This window comes from Durio zibethinus, chromosome 26 (genome assembly GCF_047325235.1).
Source record: "Durio zibethinus cultivar Kanyao isolate XHJ-2024 chromosome 26, ASM4732523v1, whole genome shotgun sequence".
In the NCBI taxonomy this organism is placed as follows: Eukaryota; Viridiplantae; Streptophyta; class Magnoliopsida; order Malvales; family Malvaceae; genus Durio; species Durio zibethinus.
In genome coordinates, this window is record NC_143187.1 from 3,866,671 (window position 1) to 3,884,410 (window position 17,740).

Genomic DNA, 17,740 nt, shown 5'->3' on the forward strand with positions numbered 1-17,740 from the left:
TCCTTTTTGTAGTCTTGTTGTTTTGGCCAATACTGTATTGTAGACTGGAGAGCTCTTGTTTCATCACTTCTGTAAAATGCCTCACAAACTAGTAGCTGCTTAGAATACAAGGAAAAGTTTTGTTGAAAATAGGCATGGGCGTATGGCTGATTTGGATGAGAAAGAAAACCCAATCAATTCAAACAAGGCATTTATCATCAATCACCACACATCATCAAGGTAAAGAATATAAAACTCAGGTTTTTTTCTTTCTTGCTATCATAATAGTATAATTTCCGTATGTATCAATACGTTTCAAATTAATATAATCAAATTAAAAGTAACCACAAAATCAAAGCGTCCGAAAAATTTAAAAGGAACCCTTTTTATTTTATGATGTATTGTCTCTATGGTTGGATGTTTCGATTATAAATTTGTAGGATTTTTATTTTTTGATTTTTTGCCAAGTCAAGTTTTGGTTTAATTTTTGGGTTTGAATTTATTGGATTTTGTGAATAGGTTTCTTGGTTGTATACAAGATTTGAGTTTAAGTGTGCTAAATTATTTATGTACTATTTTGATTTGGTGAAAACTGATTGTTTTCTCTGTTGGTTGCTTGATTATAAAAATTAAGATATTTGTGGTTTTAATTTTTTGGTTTGGATTTACCGAGTATTGTATATGAATTTTTTGGTTGTGTGGGTGAGCTAAATTTTATTCGACAATCACATTAATTTTCAATGACAACCACCAACAGAGTAAATAGCTTTGAAGAAATCCAGAAATAAACTTAGCAGTCATTAAAAAAATTTATAGAGTTCGAATCTACCCTGAATTATCTACAACTAGTAAATTCACAAAGCAGACATAAATACATATAACGGCCGTGACAACTTATCAGCAAGGTTTTTTTTTTTTTTTTTTGGTGGATTTCAGTTTGAATTTTTTTTAAATTTTTAGATTTTTAAAACAGAGACAAAAAGAGAAGAAAGGAGAAAATCGATTGGTAGCACAGTGAATGACAATCGGTGCACAGGTGCTAAAATCGATGATGATAGGTGAAGGCTATGGTCAGCTTCATCAGAAACTGAGTTTGGTTCTTGGTATTAACTGGGTTGAAATAAGTTAGGAAGAAGATTTAACAATGTTGGAGAGAAAAAAATAAAAACAAAAAAAAATTAATTTTGAAAATAAAATTGAAAATATTATTATTTTAGGCAAAAAAATAATAAATATATTACAGAATAATTAAGTGTCAATTTTTAAATCTCAATAATTACTTTTAATTTGTCTCGATTTATAAGGTAGTTTTATGTAATTTATTCTTTTTTTTTTTAATAATTTAAGGGTGTGGCCAAAAAAAAAAAAAAAAGAATAGTTCAAGGGTGATGGATGTATGTGATCTATGATGAATCTTATTGCTATTTACTTAACCAAAGTCATGGAAGTTTGTCATTATGTGATAGTAAAACAACTCTTTGATATCCACAAATCTCATTGAACAGGAACGGATGTCATTGACAGTAGCTTTAATTGATATCTACAATAGCTTTAATTTGCCAATTGAGAATTTCTTCAGCATCACTAGTCTGTTGCACCATTTCAAGGTTGTTCTATTCCACCCATAGATTACTCCATCTCTTTCGAATATTGAGATGACAGGCAAGTCTAGTAGCCAGTGCGTCAGCGGCCTCAGTTGAACTTCCGAAACAATACATATTGAATCCGTCCACAACATGATCCCGGGCCTCTAAAAACAGCAGCACGTCCTGCTCAGGTAAATGAGGCCTCACAATTAACTTTGACAATCATGAGAGGAGGTTTCTGCCAAATGATACTACCTAAATCTTGAGCTTGTGCAGGGCCTGGTATCGTTAATTGAATTAGAAGCTCCTCAAATTCTCCAAATTCAGAAGAGCTTGCCTCCAAACTTGACTTGGGTCTTCCTTTATCCCTTCGAAAATGGATTTGTTCCTAGCTTTTCGAAGGTTCCAACTAAAGATAGCAATCAAACTTCTGGAACTGAAATTTCCAAAATGGGGAAAACTAGCACATACAAAGAAACCAACAAATCACTCCCTTCTTGGGCACTAGCTCAGAGTACTGGCTCCCCGAGCCGCTGATAATAAAAACAGACAATGCTCAATTGATTCATTTTCAAGCTTGCAACTTGGACATAAGGGAGAAAGCATAGAAACGTTTAAAAAGTTGTCTTGAACTGGGATTGCTATGAGGAGATAAAGGCAGCAGCGATGTAGTTGAGAGCTTTGAAGGCACCACTCGGGGTGTTCTCCCGCCTTTATTGGGGGATTGTAGGGGATTTGGTGATTCAAGCAGCAAAGGACTTCTTTGCTACTCGTCAGCTGGCATAAGAGGGAAATTTAACCCTTGTAATTTTTACCCCCAAAGTTGCCAATCCTGAAGAGGCGTCCCAATGCAGACCAATTAGCCTATTTAATTCTATTTACAAGGTTATTGTAGAAACCATTTGTCCGGTCTCTTCTCATTTCAATATTATTATTATTATTTTTCCTGATACATTTTTTTTTCTTTTTAATATCTTTTCTTCATTTTTTATACAAAATCATAATGCATTTAATACACCTAAAAATTATTTACGCTATCTAACTTGATATCATAAAATCTGATAACCAAAAATTACCGAACAAATCTTTATTTTTTTCACAAAGAATCACACAAAAATCCTAGATAATATGATATTTAATCTTCAAATTGCTCTATAAATAGAGCCAATCTTTACAAGTAAAAAAATACAAAAACACAAAGAAAACCTAGGGGAATGTTGTCAAAAAAAGGGGAGAGTTGATAAAAAAAACACACACACAAACAAAAAATTAATAGTCTTCCTAGAGGAAGAACCAACAACAAAGTCAAAAAAAAATTACAGAAACAAAAAATTTCCTAAACAAAATTTATTTATCTGGGCTTTTTAAATTTTTTTTAGTAAAAAATGTTTTAGAAAAGATGTTTAAAAGATAAAAAGATCATTTTAGGAATTTTAAACATTTTTTTTTGAAATTTTTTAAGGTTGCCGAAAATTGAAAAAAATTAAAATTTTTGAAGATTTTTAAAATTTTCAATGATAAGAATTTGAAAAATCTATTGAAAACTAGGATTTATTAAACTTTTGGTTGCCGGTTAAAGTTTTCGACTACTAGTGCACAATGGCAATTGGTTGAAAATTAAATTTTACGATGACCGATGAAAAGAGGTTGGTTTTAAAAAGAGAGGTTCTAGATTTGTAGAAAGAGAGAGAAAAGAAAAGAAAACTAATAAAAACAAACAAAAAAAGGCATATTTATACATCTCCAAAACGATACCGTTTTGAATATCTGAACTGTTTAGATCTACTCTTGACCAATGCAAAATCCGCGCATGACCAGCTTGGTGACTTGACTCGTTTGTATTTTTTTTTCATTTTATTTTGTTATTGTTAAAGATTTTTATAATTTATAATTTATAATAATTTATATATTTTTATACTTAAAATAAATAATTATTAGAACAATAAACAATAAAAAAAAACAAATACTAAGATTTTAATTTAAAAAATAAAAGGATAAAAAAACAATAATAATAACTATTTAAAGAACAATAAAAATTTTGTTGCAAAAAATATTATTTAAATTTCACTAAAGTGTTGAAAAATTTTAAAAATAATTTTTATTAAAAAATAATAAAATAAAAAATAAAAACTAAAGAATTGTTTAAGTTAATTTTTTAAATGTAATTTTTTTAAAAAAATTAAAAGAGTTTGATTTTCTTATTGCAAGTAAAAATAAATTTTTAGATTTTTTCATAGAATTGAAATAATCTAAAATTATTTTTACTAGAATAAAGATTTTAACTGCTAGCTTTCAAGATGAAGGTTTTGGTCCTCCTCCCAAAAAGTGGAAAGTAGCTTGCAAAGGAGGTAAAAATTTCAACTGCAACAAGTAAATATATTTCTTCCTAAATCCTAAACCATCGTTGCATTTCAGTGATTCTATCGTCTTGTCTTAATGTCCACCATCTATATATGTTGATTAAGATGCTGCTAATGACTTCCCTGACATATTTAAATGCTTAAAATTCTTGCAGCAAGATCATTGGATCTCGATTTTACTCATCATCATCATCATCAAATTCGACAGATGGGACTGCAAGAGATGTTGAAGTCATGGAAGCCATACTGCGTCTACTGCAGCTGGTAACAAAATAAAAGATGCTAGTTTCTTTGGACTGGGGCAAGGTACTGCAAGAGGAGCAGTTCCCTCTGCCAGGATTGCTGCTTATAAAGTCTGTCATCCAGAAGGGTGTGATTCAATGGATATTTTGGCAGCTTTTGATGATGCTATTGCTGATGGAGTTGATATTATAACAGTTTCACTTGGAGGAGAGTCTGCAGTTGATTTTTACCAAGATACAATTGCAATAAGTGGTTTTCATGCCATGGAGAAAGGAATACTTTCCTTAAATTCTGCGGGCAATAAAGGTTTATCAGGATTGAAATCAGTAGCAAGTGTAGCACCATGGATGGTTTCTGTAGCAGCAAGTAGCACAGATCGCCAGTTCATTGACAAGGTCATTCTCGGGGATGGGAGAAAACTAAATGTATGTATCATAGACTCATATGTCTTTCTTATTACTATTCCTTTTTAAAATTCTTGATGATTACTAATTGTTTTAGGCTACTAATGATTCTGTTTATGTAAATAGGGATTCTCAGTTAATTCCTTTAATCTCAATGGAACAAAGTTCCCTCTGATATATGGAAAAGATGTCTCAAAAGATTGTTCTGAAACCCAGGCCATGTTCGTTAAATTTTACAAGTTATTTAATTTTCCTTCATTTATTAAAAAAAAAAAAAAAACAACAACAAACTCTTTGTTCACTGTCAGGCTGTGTGAAGAGGACTGTCTAGACAGTAGTTTGGTAGAAGGAAAAATTGTGCTACGTGATCAGTTTAAAGGAAACTTTGAAGCTCATAGAGCTGGTGCAGCCGGATCAATTTTGCTGAGTAAAGATTTCAAGAATCTTTCCTCTATGGTCTCGTTACCTGCACTGGCTTTAAGCATTGACAACTATGATTTTGTCAAATCCTATGTGAAATCGACCAAATATGGTGCATATATCAAGTAGTATCACTTTAGCAAAATTTGTCTACATGTGCATTCATAGTGTTCAGATGATTTAGTTCCCATGTCTTATGATACAGAAAACCTGAAGCAGAAATACTAAAAAGTGAAGTCATCAAAGATTCTGCTGCTCCTGTTGTTGCCATCTTCTCATTCCGCGGTCCAAATTTTATTATACCGGACATTTTGAAGGTAAGAATTTTTGTAACTTGAAAATTCCCTCCAGTTCACAATCATGCTTGGCATTTTGCTTATATTATACTTCACATGTCAAATCAGCCAGATTTAACTGCCCCCTCATGCTGCTGGTATAGCTGCATATGTTAAGACATTCCATTCTGATTGGTCCCTTTCTGCCATCCATTCTGCTCTCATGACTACTGGTACCTTTTCAAATCATCAATCATTACCATGAAATAGTTTGCTTGATTTGGTTACTGTTTCTTGCTAAATCTTACCAAACATTTTCATTTGTAATTTGTAGCTTGGGCCATGGATCAATCTAAAAATGAAGATGGTGAATTTGCTTATGGTTCTGGACATATCAACCCAATAAAAGCTGTTGATCCTGGGCTAGTATATGAAGCTTTTAAAGAGGAGTCCATAAAGTTGATGTGCAGCATAGGTTATTCCCCAGATTCGATTAGAGCTATACCAGGAGACAACAGCTCTTGCCCTGAAAGTTCTCAAAATGTACCACCTAAGGATCTCAACTATCCTTCCATGACAGCTTTTGTTCCGTCAAATAAGTCTTTCACAGTTAATTTTCACAGAACAGTAACAAATGTTGGGCTTTCAAACTCTACTTACAAGGCAGAAGTCTCTCCAAGTTCAAGACTGCATGTTAAAGTGGTTCCTGAAGTTATTTCCTTCAAGTCATTACAGGAAAAGAAGTCTTTTGACGTGACTGTTACTGGAGAAGGTTTAAATTCATCTGCTATGGTTTCTGCATCCTTGGTCTGGTCGGATGGTATCCACACGGTTAGAAATCCAATTGTCATACACACATTCCAAGGTATAAGAGACTAGGGTCATCAACAAAAATTAGAGTTGTAGGTTGATCTTTCAATTACAATACATTGTAAGGAAATGATTCCTTTATGAATTTTTATGTTATAAAATTATAATCTTCTCAAATCTTTGAGAACCTTCTAACAATGAAAACTGATTCTTTTCCTTTTTGCCAAAATGGAAAATACAAAGGCAATGAACTAGAAATATAGCTTTTTCTTTCAGAAAATGAAAAAGTAACGATGATAAATGATAACGATAGTATTCTTTCAGAAAAAGAAACTTTGTTTAGGATATACTCAGCATACAAGATAATAAATAAGATTTTTTGTACAAAGGAAATCAAAGTCGAGGACAAAAAAATGGATTACAATTGCTGAGAGTTATACTCCAAAATTGTTAAATATCATTTCTTAAAAATGACTCCATGAATAAACTGAGCTAAGTTTCAAATTTTACATCTTCTCTATTTGTTACCCTAAAATTTTCTGTCAATACGTATCTCCAATCTGATTCCAGTTTATCATATATAACTTCTTTCCTTCGTGTCTTCTTTATTGTAGTCTTGGTTTTTTGACCAATACTGTATTGTAGACCGGAGAACTCTTGTTTCATCACTTTTATAAAATGCCTCACAAACATAGTAGTTGCGTAGAATACAAGGAAAAGTTTTGTTGAAAATGGGCATGGGCGTATGGCTGATGGGGATGAGAAAGAAAACCCAACCAATTCAAACAAGGCATCTATCATCAATCACCAAACATCATGAAACTAAAGAGTATAAAACTCAAGTTTTGTTCTCTGTTACTATCATAATAGTATAATTTCCGAATATATCAATATGTTTCAAATTAATATAATCAAATTAAAAGTAAAAAACTTTCCCATCAATGGCCACTAACAATTGTCATAAGTCAAAATCTATATCAAAGGGGTGGCAAAACTTAGGTAATAACCCCTTTATTTCCCTATTTTATGGTGGGGGTGAGGTGCTGTTAAAGTATTTAGGTAGTCTTAAGTCTATATTTTCTATAGCTCATCTTTGGCTACTTGATCTTTGCTTCTCACCTGTTTGTTAATGAACGCTGCTAATTCTTTTGAACCAGATTTTGTAGAAAGTTTGATCTGCCAAGCAAAATGGATTGCTATGTCAGATGGTGCTAAAAAATAAGATAGACAAATAGAAGAGAGAGTGAATATTGGCCAACAGCAATGTTGTCTATGGTGGAGGGTTGGACTCTTAGTTTCAATGATCAAGATTTAATCTCAGACAACCTCAAAGTACTAAAAAAAAAAATATTGGGTAAAACAATTACCGGTCTGTCTTTATTACCCGCTTTGTATAAAAAGAGTGACGGGTAGTCATCCACCTGGAATGATGAACAATCACAAGAGTTAAACCTTCTCAGTTTCATCAATTGGTCACCCATGTCAAACGTAAATGAAAAGAACATAATAGAATTCCATATGTAATCGACTTTGCCTTTTTTTTTTCTCCTAAAGACACCCAACTTAAGAATCACAAAGTATATGAGAGCTAACATTCCTAGAGAAAGAAGAATTTGATCAGAAAAGTAAAAAGGATGTTTACTTTTCTTAATAGGCGTCTCTCATTTAGAAGTTTCAATCTCATTCAAGGCTCGGAATGATAAATGATTTGTGCATGGCAAGCGGGAGCAACATCCATGAAATGAGCACAATGAGATAGGTAATGGAAATTGAACAGTCACAGTAGTCATTCAAATTTGGCTGATTTATGACTCGAGTTTTGCCCCAAGCTAATGGAGGTTAAATGCTCTCCCAGGTATGATTGGTAAAAAAGAGCACATGAAACACAAAACCAGAACATGGTAATTGACTCTCATTTGATGATCAAGCTACCTTAGGGAGGAAAGTCAAAAGAGTATTCAGCATTAAGGTGCAGAATGCTGACATGATTTCTTACAAACAATACCTGAAGTTTTGGATGTTCATTAGCAGAAGCATCAATCTTTGCAAAGACTAGATTGTCCAAGCCTGTAAAATGCTTAGCCAATTTCTCAACCTGCTTGCTTGTGGTCTCACAATTGATGCACCAAGGTGTATATACCTGTTTTGTGAAATATGGCTTTTTTAGAGTTTAAGTTGGATATTATAGCAAACTTCTCTACTCTTGATTTAAATTAACATATAACAGGTATAGTTAATAAGCTGCAAACTATTATCATCCATGCAATCATATATATATATATATATATATATAGCAAGAGACACTGATGCATGTGTGTAGTGAATCCAGTCATCCTGTAATTTCACTTTTCATATGGAACTCTAATGAGATTAAGTTAGCTTGCATGTCTCATAGGCATAGACTAATAAAGCATGATTGTCTAACAAAAACGTAAGGTGCATTGAGAAAGCATTGAAGGTACAACAGATCGATACCTCTAAAAGGACATTCTTGGGACTGTTCAAGACCAAGTCATCAAATGTCTTTCCCACAACAGCTAGGACACTTGCATTCTTCTGCACATTTCATAATACAAAAGTTTGTTGGGAGTTAAATAAATTAGAATAAATATCAAATATACAAATTTCATTAGCTCAAATAGAAGAAGATAATATATAATCTTTTTGGATGTCTAGAAAATTAACAATTTGTATCTACATAATAAATATGTGATGATACTAATATATTTTCACGTTTCTTTAATGTTTGCAAGAAATAATGGGTTTATGGGATAACAATAGTTGAACTTGTCCACTTTTCTTACATTCATAGTATGATTACAGGAAGCAAAATTATAGGAGTAAAGCTAATTTTACTTTGTGCAATTTAGGAGCTACTTGCTACAAGAGGGTGAATTCAAGTAATTAAAATAGAGAGTCAAGCATATATGCAGAAACTAATATAAGTTACAGTTTCAAAATGAAGACAGCAATGATAAAGCAGCTGTGAATCTAAATCATATCCAACTAGCATTATCCAAAAGAAATGAGAGAAAATGTAAAATTTGACACTCACATTGTCTGGTATTGGCTGTGATTTGAAGTATGTTGAGATAGAACCATGCATAAGCCCTGAGCAAAACTCCTACAAAAGCCAATTCAGAACACCAGATTAGTTTTCTGAATAGATATTCTCTGAAAGGAGAAACCTATAGTGCTGAATTGTTACTTCTATGTTGCTTGGGGTTGGGTTGGACTGCAACAAGAACTTCGAACTACCTTTGTTATCAAATGCGGTCACCTAACAGGCATAAAGAAATAAATTGCACCAATTTTAGCTTCAGTCAAATTCTAAAGAATAGATATATTTTCAGTTAAAAATGGTAATGTCATAGAAAAAAAAAAAAAAACTGACCAAAGTGTTTTTTGATTCCTCAAGCCCAAACAAGGTTAAGAAGGGCTTTGCAAGGTTTTCATCCATGATGTCTATATAAATAAACATTATCTGCATCATGAGCAAAAACGTAAGAAGTTATTTGCACCAAAATCTTTGAAGTGTCAAGTAGTCAAGCAAAATACCTTTGTTTTAAACTTTCTTGCAACATCTTGAAGAGGCTCGAGAAGAGTCTTGAAATCATCAGCTTTTGCAAAGACATAAACCTGACGGATAATGAAAGGCAAATTAACAACGCTACTTTAATTTCAAAGATAGATAGGGAAAACTTTGGACAACTGTATGAAGGCCAAAATATATAACCATAAGATAACATAACTACAACAAATGTACATATCAGAAAACCAACCCAGATTGACTTCTGTACTACCATCTCATCCTTAATTAGTTTCCCAGCACGTTAGTGTTGGAAGAGAATTTACTAGTTAACCAAAATTCAAGGATAAAAATGTCTCCAGCCACTGTGATGCATAATTTCTAAAACATTACACCCAAACCAACTCACCCAGGCAAATGATGTAGTAACACTACACCAAAATGTAAACAAATTTTACATATAGGAGCTCCTAAGAAAATTTCAATCACTATTCAAATTCTAAGCACTTTACATGCTACTTCCATCTGCAACCCATATCCTCCCTCCTATACCAGTGCTTTTATTAAGTTTGTATCCAACTTTACAATTTTATTTGGAAAAAGAAACATTAAATAGTCATACACAGAAAGGAAATCATTCACATAATAAACAATTAATGATATATAAAGAGTTCAAAGAATCGAAACCTGAAGTTTGATTGGACTGGAGTAAACTCTGACAGAATTCAGTTCAGTCAATTTAGTAACCAATGGAAACTTGTTGTAGTCCAGAAACTGCAGTATCTTCTCCATCTCAAAGGTACCTTCTGTAAAACCAGACAGATATGTTATTAACCAATTCAATGATTCCGGTTGACTAATATAACTGTAAGAAACAAAATAAAATAAAATAAAGCCAACAACAGAATAAGTCCCAATATTTTAATTAACTGTCTCATGTGGCTTTACTCCTCATAATCAATAAATACTAATTTCAAACTAAAAAATAATTTGCATATTCACCAAATCTTCAATGAAAAGAGAGGGAAAATTACAAAGTAAATAACTAGTGAAACATTCTGGGCAACCCAGGGTGCCAGTAAGCAGTTTTCAAGATTGACAACTCACCATAAGCAGTGTATCTTTCTGGCTCACTTTTAACAATCCCAAGGAAAAGATTAGTAGCTTTGATATCTGGGTAGAGAACTTTTGCAACCTCAACGCTGTTTGCTTCAACAAACTGGATTTCATTGTCAGAGGTTGCTGCCTTTATAAATGCTTCATAATCAGCTCCCTGCAAGAATTCCATGATAAGTACATTCCCAAGTGCATTAGCAAAATCGAGACTCTAGAAAACATCTACTTTACAAAATGTTAAATATTAGCCATACATCCTGGAAGATTGGGAATAGGAAAAAAGAAGAAGTATTAAAATAAAGGATAAACAATATGAATTTGAAAGCTTTACAAGCATAGAATTGCAGTCCCACTTGGCATCAAAGTGATTGAGCAAAAAAAGGTTGTTTGTAAATATAGTTATCATCCGCAAAGAACATTCCAGAAATCAAAAGCAAATTAAGACAAGGTCACATCTGTTACATTCAAGCAAATAATTATCAACTTCCACATTAGGTGAGAATATCGCATTCTTTAAAGCATATAGTGGTGCACTCAACTTTAAGTATTTAACTCTTAGAGAAAGTAAACTGAAAGAAAAAGTCTACAACTAATTGGCACTGTTTCACGTCATTTTTATATTGAAATCAAAACTTGAAATAGCATATTCTAAATTATAAATGTAAAATGATAGAAGTCTAAAAAGGACAAATGTATTTGCATCTATCTTATGCATTGTAAATTGGTAATTGTTGGAAACAGATAATAGTTACTTATGATATTTGTTTAATCAGTAAATTCTAAAGAATAAAGTTAGTTCCCAAATATTTAAAATCTGGTTACATTCAAATTTTTAAAACTTTTAAGTAATTATCAATTACATTAAATGATTTGAAATTAAAAGACACTGAGAACTATCTAAATGTGGGTTTGCATAACATTGAAACTAGATTTTTCAGGAACCAAGTGCTTTGGAACAATGCATCCAAACGACTGGTTGTAAGCTCTTATTTTCCATAGCAAAATACATGATACAGGACAGAATGAGCTAAATACAGTTATGGTAAAGGAGAATCTAGGCAATGCCTCAAGATTCAAATACAATGAGCCTCAATGTTGACTTATCTTGCCATAAAATTTTACTTATAAGCTATCAACATATTCTGAACTGTCACATTGGAATTTACAGTCTAACTTCGGAATACTCAAATCAGATTATCAATAGGTAAGACAGTGAGTTCAACATTACCAAGGATCAAAGCACAGAATAATCAAGAAAAATGAAGAACACAAATGCATCATTAAAATAAAATTATATAGGATTAAGAATAAAAATGCGTCATTAAAGTGTGGAAAGGGAGCAATAATTGAAATTTTAGGACCCCAAATCAAGTTTTACCATATAACTTACAACCATATTTTGACATGATCTGTCAAATGATCGAAAATACACATACCTGTAATTTCTCAAAAAGCCCAATCACAAACATCTGATGCCTTTTAAGAAACTCTTCAGCCTCAGTCACTGTACTTATTCTAATGACTGGCACACCGGTCTTCTTCCTTGCCCATATCACTATTTCTTCCCTGAAACAAAAATCAACCCAACAATACATTAAGCACAATTATCTGTTAAATGAATTCTCCAATGTGAATGAGCTACTCTAAATTTCTTTACAATTCAACAAAGAAAAGAGCAACTTACGCAGAAAATCCACCCTTATAAGCTTGAGAAGTGCCATTAACAAACAAAAGCAGAGTAGGGAACCCTTTGATATCAAGCAAAGAAGCCACCTTGGGGTACCTTTCAGCATCGAGCTTAGCCATCAAAAGGGGGCTTCCCAATTCTTTCAAAAAAGTAGCAGCTTCAGCAAAGTGAGGCATTAGCTCAGCACTCCTAACACACCAAGGAGCATACCCCAAAACTAAAACAAATTCATTATCATCAATGACCCTCTTGGTATTATCACTGTTAAGTTCAAGAACTATCCTTTGTGCTTTACTTAACACCTCTGCTTCTGAAAATCTACTGCTAGACTCTAGTTCTTGGTCTTCTTGTTGTTGATCTTCTTGTTCATCGAGGGCTAAAAGCTGTTCAAGGTCATCAGAATCATCTTCAGGGCTGGTGGGATCAGAAGCATTGGTGTTTATCGAAAAAGAGAGTAGTAGTAGAAGGGTGAGAGTGAGAAGAAGAAATCTTGGAGTGGATTTTATGGGAAAAAGCATGGCCATTTTGTTTGAAGAAATGTGTAGTTTTGGATGAGATCTGTGATTTCAAAAGAAAATAAAATTTATGGGTTTGTGAGGGTTTTCTATTCTGTGAAACAGGCTTTTAAAGGTTAACGCATGTTAAGGCGGACCTGAAGCCAATTTGAGGATAGATTGCTAGTGTAAACTCCTGGACACAAGTTTGTCAGTCAAAACTGAACTGAAATGGTTTGGGGTTTGGACACTGGTGGGCCCTTAATTTTTTTATTTTGTTTTTTTAAATTATTAATCCTCCTTTAATCTTTCCAATTTGTATTTACTTAATTCACAGATATTATGCGTCTAAGTATTCTTTCAATCCATAATCTCTAAAAATCAAACAAATATCAGTCATCTAAGTTGATATTCAATATCTAAATAAAAATAAATAATAGACTAACAACTAGTGGTAATAGAAAAAATCCGTAATAAAGTTAATTAAATGAGTTAAACCAGTCCAAATTTGATATTTTTTAGACTGAATTGTGTGATGGTCAACGCTATTTGTTTATGTTACATTTGCTTTAGTTCACGTCTACTTTCTTGCCATGACTTGCCTATATTTTGTTTTGACGCAAAAAAAATTATATGATCAATAGATTGTTTAATTTTTTAAGTTAAGATAAGATATATTATATTTAATAAATTAAAATAAATAATTATAAATTATGTATTCAAAATAATTTTAATAAGTAATTATCGATAAGACTCAAATCTAAAATATTTTTATCAAAAAAAATTTTTTTTTAACCAATTAAATTAATTATTTATTGGTATGACGTGCCTGTATTTGTTATTTATTCTTCGGCAATCGAATGATTTATCAAGTTGGACATTTTTTTAATGCAGCCTGTACCGTGTGCTTGGTATTGAGAGAGTTGCCAGAAAGGGACTTACAAATCTAGCCATAAGTTTTTCGGTTTAGTTGGTAAGTTAACTTATACAAAATTCAATGTCCATGAATGGCTTGAAGAAATTAGATGGAGTTTTCAGGTTGAATTTATTCCGCTACGTTTTATGTCTCAAAATAATGCTTAATATTGGCCGTAAGTGACATATGGCTGCTGATGCAGGCTTGGCAGCAACTATCTTTTCTCTCTTAAGAAGAGTAAAAGGATAAACTTATGGTACAAATTGATCCTGCTTACGACTTCAATGCCAGCAGACGGCTAGGGAGGAATAGAACAACATTCGGACTCTCAATCATGATCTTATTCTTGCTCTGTTATTAATTCAAATCTCACCATATTGACGTTCCTAAGCAAATCATGCACACGGGACCCAAGCCTCTTATGTCGTCTATGTAGATATAAACATTTACAACATTCAAAGCAGAGAGAAAGAAAGAAAACGATAAGGTATGACTTGATCCATCAACACAGAGCTCAGGAACTGATCAGACTGCAGGAGATTCAATGCTGCATGGTTGGAAAGAGATGCAAATCATCATACAGAAACGACCTCAGTCATATATGCATGTTTCTTTCTTGAATGTAATGGGTTTGGTTCTTGTAGAATCAACGACCAAAGGGCAAGAAATTCGCCTCCGGTGCTTTGTTCTCACAAGCTTTCCAACCACATTTCCTCTTGACCGGACTTCAAACTTCAGTATCAATGGAATTTCAGCACCATTTTGTGTAAACGTTAAGCTTGATCCAGCCCCATAAAGTGGAACTTTTTTCCCTTCCAAAACCACAGATACGGTTCTTCGGCTCTTTCTTGGTTGAAAATATTTTTTCAGCTGCAATCATATATAGATTTCATAAACATGACCAAGATTTCCATAAATTATTAACAATTTCCTAAAAATGGACATCATAAGGACAGAAATCTTACTTGACCAGTTGCTACAGGAATTTCTGAGTATATGAGATTGATGGGGTTGGAACTAACATGAATGCCAAATATTGTAGCAGGGTTGTATACACTCAGCCTCAACGAGCCATTCACTGTCAGCATTTTTGTTGGGACCCCAGAGAAATCAGAACCTTCCCCAACATATAAGTTGTGCACCGACAAGCTCTGCAACAGTCACACACATTCTTCTTGAGAAAATGAATTCAACATATAAAAGTAGTGATGAATGTGCATTATTGCATTTGCAAGTGTTAGTTACTGTCAACTTTACCAAAGTAGAAAGTTGCAGACATTTAATACAGTTGTCACGTGATAGGCACAAGACTTGTGTACAAAATTTTGAGTTTAATGCCTGCAGAGCTACAGATTGGACTAAATCACAGTGCTGAGCCAATTCCTTCAATTATTGACTAGTGGTGAATAAGTACAAGTTGGTACTGTTTTCTGATACCTTATATCTGAAAGAGATTTCTCCACATGTTAGGATACCAAGTAGGTTCAGTTTTTATTTACCAATCCGACTATAAGACGAGTTTCAGTATTTTGTTTTTTTGTTTGAAGTTGTCATGAATTGAATCCGGATCATCAAAATTCAACTCTCTATTTACAGATCATATAGACCATCGGCAAAGTTTCAGTATCTTACTATCTTTGCACATTTGTTACAAATCATCATGACATGCAACTTTGAGTACATATCATTTGATCATAAATCCATTAAGATGAAGTGCTTAATAGTACTAGGATTTTATTATAGTATAAAAGAAAGACCTCTTCCAGTGTTTCCAATTGGTTTTAAGTTGAATATGCAAGAATTTGACAACAATGCTAAAAAATCAACAAAGTGTGGTACAACTAGACTCTAGACAGATACCATACATGAAAGTGGAAACCACACTCTCAAAAGTAATCGCAAATGAACAATTGAATTAAAATGGCATACCTTGACTGTTATTTCAGCTTTGTAAGGCCTGCTGGCACCCCAAATAATCAAGCAAAACACTGTGAACAAAACAACAAAAGTAAACACAGCAATCAGGGCCTGGAAACGCCTTGTAAACGCCTTATCCTCAAGCTCATCGTAGGACCCTTCTTCCATAATCACATTACACTCAGGCCAGCCTTTATCATTCCTCTTCCTGCTCCCTTTCCTCCCCGAAGATGACCTGAAAATCCCCGAAAACAGGCTAGCTGAAGAGTTCCTCGAATGGCGTCCAAAGGAGGAAGGGTGCGAAGGTGATTCCATGGGACTTGGTTGCATGGAAGATGATTTGTCCCCATCATGAGAGTCACGAGAAGGACTCTGAACATAGTATACAGGCGTGCGTTTCGGAGACCTTGAAGGTGATGATGGAGCAAGGCTAGTGATATCGGATTCAGACTTCGTTGATAGCATCATTTGTCAAACAATTTTCTGAGAATTTGGCTTTGACACTTGAAAATTCTACCTCAAACTTCTAAACTCTAAGAAAAGAACCAAAACATTCAGACCATTCAGAACAGACTAATGACTTCTCTGGGGTAGAATCAAATTCAGAACCAAAAGAGAGTAAATTGAAGAGAATTCTAGCTACCAAATACCAAGAAAATTCTTGAAATTCTTGTAAAAATTTTATAGCAATAAAAAGCAGGGATGAAAAGAACTGGGGAGTGAACAAAAACAATATCAAAATATAACGATGAAGAAGAAGATTAGAAGATGATAGAACCGTGAAAAAGCAACAAATTCAGTTCACTAAGTCTCTGTTTCTGTCGGCTTCTCTCTTTGTCTCTGTCTTTCTCTGTTTGCATACAGACAAGAGTAATAGGAGAGAGACAGCACAAATTCACACGTTACAACTTTGTATAAAGATAGAAGGTGGTAAGGAACGAGAGCTTTAGGACAAAGCTAGGTCTTAACCTTAGTGGTAGGTTCGGGAATAAGTGTCGGCAGCAAATAATTTTATATTTTGAAAAATTAAATTAAATTAAATTAAAAATTGGTGGTGGTTTTGTGCATAATAATTTGGTATTATTTATTATATTTTGACAAACTACCTAATTTAGATTAGATTCCTTCACTTCACTATACTTTTTTATATTGTCGTTTCTTCTTCTAGATTAAGCCAAACCATTTTTATAATATTTTTTGTTGCTTTATTAATTAAATTTATTTGGATATTTTAGTTTATTATAATATTGTTTTCTTTTAGCACCACAATGTGCAAATGCAACCTTTTGATGAGCCACTAGAAAGTTTTGGTTTACACCACGAGATCGTTGGCTTTACTTTCTTCTTTTGTGTAAAGATTTTTTTGGGTAAAAAATTTTGATGTGATGTAAATGTTTAACAACATTTGCATGCAAAAGACATCTGTTGTTTTCAATTTTTATATTTTTATATTGAGTTAAAGAATATTCGAATCACACCAATAAAAAAAATTAATGTATTTTTTTTTATTTGATAAATGAATAATTTGCATCCTATTCTTTAAAATTCATGCATCGCTTGCTAAATTAAATATCCAAGTATATAAATTATTCATTATTTTTACAAAAAAAAATATTGATTAAAAACAAAACCCTTTTAGATTGAGAAACAAACAATGTAAATAAACAAAAGAATTTATCGGTGAAATATTATTTATTTCAGATGATATATATTAATTAAATATTAAAAAATTTAAACACGTAATGTTTTTATTAAATAAGTTAAATAAATAAAAATTAAGGTTAAAAATTAAAAAAAAATAATAATAAAGACAAGAAAGTTGCCTTCACTAAAGCAATACAAAAGTTGTCTCCTCCTTAGCTGTAACTTTTAATAAGACAATAACTTGTACTAGGACATTCTCTTATTAGTCACTTTTAGTAAGACAATAACTTGTACCAATGCTTTCTTATTAGTCAAGACTAATGAATGATTACAATATTTATGCAATTGATACAAATATAA

At 32.7% G+C, this 17,740-nt stretch overlaps 2 protein-coding genes and 1 pseudogene across 2 annotated transcripts; 1 reads left to right on the forward strand and 2 right to left on the reverse strand.

Annotated features, from left to right (window-relative positions):
• Positions 1-1,367: 1,367 nt before the first annotated feature.
• On the forward strand, positions 1,368-6,764 carry LOC111274137 (subtilisin-like protease SBT4.3; annotated as a pseudogene).
• A 145-nt stretch (positions 6,765-6,909) lies between these two features.
• On the reverse strand, positions 6,910-13,086 carry PDIL1-6 (PDI-like 1-6). The gene is made up of 12 exons (XM_022859249.2): positions 12,407-13,086; positions 12,159-12,288; positions 10,714-10,879; positions 10,294-10,412; positions 9,636-9,716; positions 9,472-9,561; positions 9,286-9,357; positions 9,133-9,201; positions 8,553-8,633; positions 8,083-8,217; positions 7,445-7,498; positions 6,910-7,253 (listed from the first exon to the last, which is right to left on the reverse strand). The coding sequence occupies exons 1-12, from the start codon at positions 12,931-12,933 to the stop codon at positions 7,158-7,160; spliced, it is 1,620 nt and encodes a 539-aa protein (XP_022714984.2). The 5' UTR covers positions 12,934-13,086; the 3' UTR covers positions 6,910-7,157.
• A 1,052-nt stretch (positions 13,087-14,138) lies between these two features.
• LOC111274533 (uncharacterized) lies at positions 14,139-16,647 on the reverse strand. The gene is made up of 3 exons (XM_022859251.2): positions 15,749-16,647; positions 14,785-14,970; positions 14,139-14,689 (listed from the first exon to the last, which is right to left on the reverse strand). The coding sequence occupies exons 1-3, from the start codon at positions 16,202-16,204 to the stop codon at positions 14,411-14,413; spliced, it is 921 nt and encodes a 306-aa protein (XP_022714986.2). The 5' UTR covers positions 16,205-16,647; the 3' UTR covers positions 14,139-14,410.
• Positions 16,648-17,740: the final 1,093 nt, after the last annotated feature.